At 44.3% G+C, this 9,962-nt stretch overlaps 1 protein-coding gene across 1 annotated transcript in view; it reads left to right on the forward strand.

The window, feature by feature from the left end:
- The first annotated feature begins 226 nt into the window (after positions 1-226).
- Positions 227-9,962, forward strand: part of LOC108786461 (carbonic anhydrase 13-like) — a 65,178-nt gene continuing 55,442 nt past the window's right edge. Inside the window, exon 1 of the mRNA XM_018555762.1 lies at positions 227-426. Coding sequence (XP_018411264.1) covers positions 396-426 — 31 coding nt within the window. The 5' untranslated portion in view covers positions 227-395. The remainder of the gene's footprint in view (positions 427-9,962) is intronic.

The following is a 9,962-nucleotide window of genomic DNA, read 5'->3' on the forward strand; positions in this document are numbered from 1 at the left end:
AATATGATTGATTTGAGCCCATTAACTATTAGAAAACCGCACAAATTCCACAGGTGTATGGCCAGCTTTACTTGAAGTGAAAGGAGGGTATTTCTAAGTAAAACTTGCACTTTTTGTTGTTGCTGCCTCCTTATCTGTGGTCTCTGTATTGACATACAGTGTAGGCAGGCTCCTTCACAGATAGAAGCTCTGCACATTACTTAAGAGCTTAGACGGCCACTTCCCACTAACCAGCATGCTGTGAAGATCTGCTGACTGCGAATAGGGGCTACAAGTACTACAGGCATCTCTGACCTCTTCTGTTAGGAATTTAACTGAACAAATAGGATCAAGTGACTGAAACTCATTTCTAGAGACTTTGTTCTAGAGGTGATTGCTGAGAAATCTGCAGAAGTATGAACAACTGGGGTTATGCAGACCATAATGGTAAGATTTACTTACATGACATCTTTGATTTACTGATCGCCAACTGAGACTGCAATGTATTATGCAGAGTAATGACATCCTGATACAATTTAACCCTTTATCCCGATATATTACTCTAGCTGGTAAGCACATTTCCAGTTTAATCTGACTGTATACAGTGCAAGGCATTGATGATTAGTGGTAGGAAAGTTTTTACAATATGCCATTGTTCTCTACTATCTGAGTGGAGATAAGTCCAATATCCAGTACAATGGAGGTGCATGGCAAAGTGAAAGATCATCTAAAGGGTCATTGCTGATACAAAAGGTAAAGTAAATCCAAATGCAATCACAAAATTCCCATTTTTTTAATCTACAGCTGCTTAATAACCAGACAATTCTGCCTGTAAGTCCTTGTTTACACATTTTCTGTTATAGGGTGACAACGGTGTGTCTGCCTCACATCTGCTCTGCAGCATTGCCATCCCATCACATGTGATTCTACTGGTGACGATAAGTGGTTGTACTGATGCTCATTGCATGGACATATTCCTGTGTTGTCGCTTTGAGCAACGACAAGCAATCACTGCTGGAGCACATGCATGTGGCTGCAAAGAGGCTGTTGGAGATCAGCAGCGCTAAGGGTTTCTTCATACCACTTACAGTGCGTCCCAGCATGATTCACTGCTTGAATGTACTGTATCACATCCTGGCCGGCTACCTGCGTTCTGGGGTGGGAGGGGCATTTGTAATTTTTCATAACTGACATTTTTCATAACTGTTGCATCTTAGGGCTTGTTCACACCACTTATTGTGCGTTCCAGTACTATTCACTGCAAGAACGCAATCCAATTGCATCCTGGCCGGCTCCCTGCATTCCGGGCAGGAGGGGGCGTGGCGATGCATTGATGTCAATGGCACAGCAGCCATGCCCCTGCCCACAGCAAAACGCTTGGCACATCAATGCCTGTGTTCCGGTCCAGTGTGATCAGAAAAATCTGCTGCAGCAATCTGATCGCACAGGACCGGAATGCAGGCATTGATGTGCCAAGCGTTTTAGTGCAGGTGATCACACTGCTGGCAGGGGGGCGTGGCTGCGGTGCCATTGACTTCAATGCCACGCCCCCCTCCTGCCCTGGAATGCAGGGAACCGGCCAGGATGTGATTTGATTGCGTTCCTGCAGCAAATAGTACTGGAACGCACTGTAAGTGGTGTGAACAAGCCCTAAGATGCAACAGTTATGAAAAATGTCACAGTAATATTTTCTAAAAGAAAATGACAAGGCATTTGTTCATGATACACACTGCTTTAGCAAAGTAAATGTTATCCATTTAGAGTTAAGATGTGCTTCAAATCATATTTATGTTCTGCACTGAAAGCAGACAGAATCTTATTCAGCTGTGTAGTGCTGGGTTAGTGTTCACCTCCTCTAAAAATATGCAACAGGGCTGACCGCATTTGAAAATAATTTTAAGGGATTCTCTGCCAAAGAAAAGGGTTATCCCGAGTCTTCGCATGTAATGTTAGCTTGAAAAGCCATAAAAAACGATATATTTTGTATTGCAGATACACTGTACATAAGATTTTATGCCTTTCCATAAATGTGTGTTGGGTCTTTTAGACAATATAGAGGGAAAAAAACAACGAATACAGTAAAGCAGACATTATGCAGGGAAACACTTCAAGTAGAACAGTTCAAAATACAATCCCAAGATAAAATATCTGATCGCATCAAATTGTAATGTATAATTAATACAATAAAAACATTTGCATTTAAAATGCTGTTACTCAGCTAATTTTGTTGATAGAAGTTTGTTTGCCAAAACAGATATTACAGTTTCCTTTAGGTGCTGAAAACCAATGCAACCTAATGATAGATTCTTATGACACTCAGGTACCTTAGGTTCCCGTTTACCCCTAGGACCCCTGAACATAAGGAATTCCATTGTTTGCTACGGCCCCTGTTCACACTTAAGCAGTTTGTTGCCTGCAGAAAAACCTGTCACTGGAAAAAGTACATAAGCTAATTTTCTGCAGCTTTTTGCATGTTTGGCTCCATAAACTTAAAGAACTATGAGGTGAGGGATTTCCATTCATCCTCATAGTTAGAGCCGACCTGTGACAAAACAAGCTGTCGCAGGTCAGCTCTATTGATCGGGAAGTGAGCAGAAACATGCACCAATCTGCTCACTGTCAGTCACCGTTTCCTCCAGGGATTCCCCCCCCTCCCCTCTCCGATTCTCCAGCGCTGAGTAGAGGAACAAATGGGGGAGAGGGCGGATACAGCTGGCTCTGCCTCACAGAGCTGGGTGGATCTCTACAGAATTGTCGGGATCCCTCCCGGCTGCGGCTCTCTCAGTATATTGCAGGCAATAGTATATGTCCCCCTGTGGCCCTAAAGAGAACTATGGGGAAAAACACTTACACTATAGTCCTCTTTTAAAGAACGCCTAGAAACGCACAACACAAACATTTTTACTTGCGTTTGGAGGTTTACATGTCTCACAAACTGACAGCCAAAAATCTTAACTAAATGTCAGACATGCAAGAATGTTAGACAAAAACGAGTGACAATATGTACACAAATGCTGGGGCCTAGGTGTGAATGCGGTTCTAGGGATGAGGTCTTTGTACTTGAGTTCCCCAAGTTTTAAGAACAGGGTCCAATTGTGACTAAGCTATATATGTATATATATTGTTAATTCAACAGCAAAAACTACAGCGACAATTCATGCATCCCTGCCTTTTATTCAGAATGTAGCTGTAATTTCCCTATGCATCTTCCAGGGCAGCACAGGAGAGAGAGGATTCACCCACCTAAAACAGGAAATACATCATCCACAGTTACAATAAAAGGGGCGGTCCCTCCCCTCAGTTGTTGTGTTTCCACCGGCCTAACAGTAGCATTGTAACCGTTTGTTATTTTTCCATAAGCCTATATGCTAGTTGCTGGGGCCCCCCAGTGTATGCGGCCACATGATTCAGGGACAGTGGACCTGGAGGGGTTGCATGCCTGGGCTTGTCCTGGCTAGAATTTACCTTTCTTGCGTTACCTTAATTGTGGGACCCTCCCCATCCCTTTCCCCAAGGTTTCTTATCCATCCTGAGGAGAAGCAACTATCCTCCTGAGCACAGAGGCTCTAGTTGAGCCCTCCCTTACTCACATTTGGTTTGGCTCATGAACCTGAAGTGTTCAAGCAGGCTTCCTCTGGTCAGCAGTGCTACACCATTCAGCCTCATTCCGCCATTCCAGCTGCTAAGGTAGGTTGGAGCTCTTTGGTTAAGTCTCCTTCCTCGTATCCCCATATTGTGGGTAGGGAGGGCACAGTGTGGGCGAAACCCCTGGGAGGATTGCTTTAAAGACTCCTTTGCTAAAACATTTACTTAAGTGTTGAACAGACAACCTTTTGATTAATGTATGTTAATGAACACAAGTAGGGGTTGAACTTCTGATTGCACTGGTGTAGAGCCTCTAGGCTATTTGTTTTTTTATGTTTGCTGGTCTGGGCTAGCTAAAACCTTCTGAGCTGGAAGGCTATGATTGTCTCCCTAGCTAATCTACCCGCTTGTGATTGAAAAAGGGAAGTGGCGTTTTCAGACCTTTATAATATAAGGTTGCATCGAGAGGTGAGAGTTATTCTATTGGGGGTGGAAGTCACAAGGAACACAAGGTATTGTTAAATCACTTGCTAATTATATTCATCAGTGTTGGGTGCACAATTCACTTTTTAAATTGCATGGCTTATTCATCTTAAGTGGACTTTTATATGCATTGTAGATCTGTGACTAAAGTGATTACCATCGTCACTTTTAAGCACTGAGTTGGTTACTTTGTTTGAAGTAATACATTTTATTACACTGCTTGAAGCACTATGAGTTGGCTAAAATATTAGGACACATAGCATATGCTAAACCTTTGTATTTAAGATTAGATATTTAGTTGATTTAAGAGTGCAGCACATTTTTCACGCTTATTTACAGATTAGTAACCAGTGAATAGGTTATTCCTATGATATGTGAGGGGTCTGATAGTCTGCCAGACAGCATAGGCCTAACCTGGATACTCCTTATTTGTTAGGTTTCTCTTAGATGAATGCACCACAAACTATATTTTGTTGGTTATTTGTTTAGATGAAGCACTGAGATCTTGAGGAATGCTGAATTAACCTTTACTTCTTAGAAGGACATTACATGTATGTATACAGTAATACAGCATAGTAGAGAGGAAAACCTACACTATATTGCCAAAAGTATTGGGACATCTGCCTTTACACACACATGAACTTTAATGGCATCCCACATCTTAGTCCATAGGGTTTAATATTGATTTGGTCCACCCTTTGCAGCTATAACAGCTTCGACTCTTCTGGGAAAGCTGTCCACAAGGTTTAGGAGTTTGTCTATGGGAATGTCTGACCATTTGTGAAGTCAGTTACTCATGTTGGACGAGAAGGCCTGGCTCAAAGTCTCCGCTCTAATTCATCCTAAAGGTGTTCTATTGGGTTGAGGTCAGGACTCTGTGCAGGCCAGTCAAGTTCCTCCACCCCAAACTCGCTCATCCCATGTCTTTATGGACCTTGCTTTGTGCACTGGTGCGCAGTCATGTTGGAGCAGGAAGAGGCCATCCCCGAACTGTTCCAACAAAGTTGAGAGCATGAAATTGTCCAAAATGTCTTGGTATGCTGATGCCTTAAGAGTTCCCTTTACTGGAACCAAGGGGCCAAGCCCAACCCCTGAAAAACAACCCCACACCATAATCCCCCCTCCATCAAACTTTACACTTGGCACAATGCAGTCAGGCAAGTACTGTTCTCCTGGCAACTGACAAACACATACCACACCATCGGATTGCCAGACAGAGTAGCACGATTCATCACTCCAGAGAACACATCTCCACTTCTCTAGAGTCAAGTGGCGACGTGCTTTACACCACTGCATCCGACACTTTGCATTGCACTTGGTGATGTAAGGTGTGGATGGAGCTGGTCAACCATTGAAACCCATTCTATGAAGCTCTCTACGCACTGTTGTGCCAATCTAAAGGCCCCACGAAGTTTGGAGGTTTGTAGTTATTGACTCTGCAGACAGTTGGCGACTTCTGCGCACTGTGCTCTTCAGGATGCACTGGCAAAAAGTTTCCCAGCACTCACCAGCCAGCATGCAAAAAAAAACTTGTCTCACCACTAAAGTTAAAAACAGCGGTTTAGATACACGTCTTCTGCAGAAAATGTGAAAGCCGCACAGCCGCGCCAAGGCACCTCTTTATAGTGCGGTCCTAACTCTAAACTATGAGAGTCTCCATCTTGGAGCACATGTGGCAAAAGATAAAATTGGGTGCAGGTTTGTCAGGAGGAAAACCAACCTCCCTTAAAAGGCACAGGGACGCACAAAGGACCCCGCACATCACAAGGCAGCTGAGACCCCCGATGCCTCACCGCACCAAATCAATTAAGCAAAACAAATGGCAAACGCACTCATCAATTTGTTACCAGCTTTACAGCAAGGTGCACATGGAAGGGCTTTAAACAGTAACAGCAAAAAGTTTCCTAGCACACTCACCAGCCAGCATGCAAAAAAAAACAACTCGTCTCACCGCTAAGGTTAAAAGCAGAGGTTTAGATACACGTCTTCTGCAGAAAATGTGAAAGCCGCACAGCCGCGCCAAGGCACCTCCATATAGTGCATTCCTAACTCTAAACTATGAGAGTCTCCATCTTGGAGCACAAACTTTTTGCTGTTACTGTTTAAAGCCCTTCCGTGTGCACCTTGCTGTAAAGCTGGTAACACATTGATGAGTGCGTTTGCTTGTTTTGCTTCAGGATGCACTGTCCCCGCTCTGTCATTTTAAGTGGCCTACCACTTCGTGGCTGAGTTGTTGTTGTTCCCAGTTGCTTCCACTTTGTTTTGACCTCCTGGCAGTCTGATTTTCCCAATATTTTTTGTGTCTATTTTTTTTCCGTTAATTTTTTCCAATTTTATAATTTTTTTAAATTTCCCGCTGGTTCCGCCCCCTGCGACGCGGCCGCTCGCAAAGGGACGGAACCCGGAAGACGGATCCCGGCATCGGCCGGAGGACACAGCACGGCTCGTAGGGAGAAGGTAAGTGAAGCGCTGTGTAATTCCGAGTGTTGCTGGGGGTTACTGCTTTTGGTACTGAAAATTAACTAGGGGTGCGGAAATTAACGATTCATCCGTCGATTAATCGTTAAGTATTTTGATCGATCAAAGTACTCACCTCTCCGCCGGCTTCCGTCGGAGATCCGGTGACGTCACGGACATCGACGTCACCGGACTCCTCCCCGAGTGGCTCTGTCGGCTAACAAAGGGAAGGGGGGAGGAGTCGGGTGATGTAGTTGTCCGTGATGGGTAACGAAGGGAAGGAGGGAGGAGTCCGTTGACGTCGATGTCAGTGACATCACCGGACTCCTCCCCCTTCCCTTCGTTACCTCAGCTGCGAGGACCCAGCAGCAGCCACCTGATACAGAGACCCGCCTCGATGTTCCCGGCCGCTGTCCCCCCACACTGGTATGTTTTTTTACAGCACCCTGCTCAAGCTATAGAACATGGAATAGAATATGGCTGAAACTGACTATATTCTATTCCATGTTCTAGAATGTAATTGTACTACTAGGAAACTACAAGTCAGCAGTTCAGCTGCGACTTGTAGTTCCCTGTATGATAGAAGCCTGTTTTAATTACTGTCCTCATGAAAGTACTAGTAATACAAAGTCATTATAGAAACATTGAATAGAATATAGTTGAGTTCAAAAGTTACTGTACTATAATGGCATTGTATTTTCATGAGGAAAGTAATTAAAATAGCCTTCTATCATACAGCGAACTACAAGTCCCAGCATGCACTCACTGTCCCTGTACAACTCTCACATATCACACAGGGAACTACTGCAGGGGGCTTGCATGATGGAACTTGTAGTTCCCTGGGTGATTTATGTGGGGGATGGTGTACAAAGACCATAAGGGCATGCTGGGACATGTAGTTCCCTGGGTGATGGAGAGGTGTACAGGGGCAATGAAGGCATGCTGGTTGTAGTTGAACTGCAAGGCCCAGCATGCCTTCATTCTTATATCCCAGGGTCGCAGGCACTGGTGTTCTGCTACTTGGGGGTTGGGGGAAGTCTCCTGGTTCATGAGTGCATCGGATGTGAAAAACAAAGAGAGAAACAAGAGGGCGCAAAACTAGGTCAGCTCACTGCCTGGACCGAACATATCAGGGAAGGTGACAGGAACAATAAATATATATGTATAATGTACTTACTTATGTGGGTCTGGGAACCTCTTGTTGTTCTAACAAGGCTGGTTAGACCCCACAGAGCCCTGCTACCCTGGTGAGGCCCCCTCAAAGCTCTGGTGAGACCCCCCTTTGTATGTGCGTTATAATTAATCGAAATTAGTCGATTAATCGATTAAAAAAAAATTCGATTAATCGAACAGGAAAATTGTAATCATTACCAGCCCTAAAATTAACCCCGAGCGACACTCAGGAATACCGCCAAGAAGGTTAATATCACTAAAAGTTTACCGTGGAAAATTTAGTAGCAAGGAAATCTCACGGATGGACTTATTGCACAGGTGACAACCTATCACGGTACCACGCTTGAATTCACTGAGCTCCTGAGACCGACCCATTCTTTCACAAATGTTTGTAGAAGCAGTCTGCGTACCTAGGTGCTTGATGTTATACACCTGTGGCCATGGAGGTGATTGGAACACTTGAATTAGTGATTTGGAGGGGTGTCCCAATATTTTGGCAATATAGTGTCTATACAGATGGAACTTTCTAAGTATCACAGACAAGCATAGAGACCAACTGTGCACCACAGAGCTATATCATGCCCAAAAAACAATACTACATCTCTGTACATCAGCAATACAATCAGTACATATGAAAATATCAGTAATATGCTGTTGCTTTTTCAACATATTTTCCAAATTATCTTCCCGGGGCAGCATGTATGGGAGCTTCGCCTGTTGGGGGGAAGGCATAGCCTTTTTTACTGCTGCCCCAGTCTTGTGTTCCTGCATTTCCCCTTGTCTAATATTTTATTCATGGGTCAGTAGCTAGTGTGTGAAGACCCTTCTTCCTTGCTGGTGGTCATGTAGGGTCTCTGCAGACCTAAGGCTTGTGGAAGGGGAGAGTCCCTTGTTAAATCTCTCCTGTAGCTACAGTATATGGCTCCCCAGGTAATTTGGGGGTAACTACTGGCAGTTTGTCTTTTGGACAGCTGGAAAGCCGGACCTTGCAGCTTGGAATATTAGTTGGTGAATCCTGGCTGCTTCCACTATTTGTGGCTTGGAACCTGTACTCTCCACGCACGTGTACATTTTGCTGGTGTAGGGAGAGTAGATCTGTGGTCACATGATACTGAAAGGAATGTACTCCCAGTGGCGCCAGCTTCATGGAAGCCTAAAACCACATGGCCACACTCTGCTGGAGGTTTGGAGCGGTTTGCATTGCGGTACTCAGCCACGTTCATATGTTTGCAGACATCTTCCCTGTGAAACAGAGGGTAAAGTAACGCTTGCTCCTGCATTAGATTCTATTGGAGGACTCTAGTACCTGTCTCTCTGGTGCTAAAACACGGAATGGATTGTTTTTATATCCTATTCCCTAGGGATTCACCGATACCGATTATTTGGGCGGGTACTCGCCCAAAAGCTCCGATAACAGAACTTCTGGTCAGAGGAAAGCTGCGAGGGAACATGGAGTTGGCTTCCTGGCCAATCAGAAAGCCAGGTGGCAGTTGATGACTTGCTACCCTGCTTCCTGATTGGCCGGGAAGCCGGCTCCATGCTGATTGACACGGGAAGCATGGAGCCAGCTTCTCTGCCAATCAAGAAGCCGGGCAGTGGGTAATGACCCAGCTTTCTGATTGGCCGGGAAGCTGGCTCCATGGTAGCGTAAGTTCCGGTATCGGTACTCGTAATCGATGATGAAAAACTGGTATTGGTGCCTCCCTACTATATCCTGTTTTTAGGTTTCAAATTATGAGGCATAGGGGTGCTGGTTTTATCAACCTGCTCTACCTTGAGGCACTGGTGGTGGTTTAAATTATAGGGATTAGAGATATGTGGTGTTATGTTAAACACTCATCTCTTTCTTCAACCCTTTTATGTTATTATGTATGATTTATTGAATATAGGGACTTTCCTAGTTTAAGCTCAACATTTTTTTTTCTCATGCTCTCGGGTGAGTTTTCTTAATAGATTTCTGCTAATCTTTAGTGTTTTAGTGGACTGCACAGTTATCTTCCCTTTATCTCAAGAGCCTTACTTTCCCACTATGGTTATACTTGATACAGACACTCCTCCGTATACGATGGGGTTACGTTCTGATAAACCCATCATAAAGCGATCGTATTGCAAACCGAGGAGTTGTATATACATGAGATATTCAACACTTTATTATCGAACACAGTGGGCTTTTGTCCATCTGTAGGTTAACGTAAGTGTTTTAGCCAAGTTTAAGGTAGGCTAAGCTATGATATATACAATACATAATATATTCACCACCCAAGGAGCATCTACATAGAGTATAT

The sequence above is a fragment of the Nanorana parkeri genome, unplaced genomic scaffold (assembly GCF_000935625.1).
Source record: "Nanorana parkeri isolate BGI_ZX_2015 unplaced genomic scaffold, ASM93562v1 scaffold213, whole genome shotgun sequence".
Classification (NCBI taxonomy): domain Eukaryota; kingdom Metazoa; phylum Chordata; class Amphibia; order Anura; family Dicroglossidae; genus Nanorana; species Nanorana parkeri.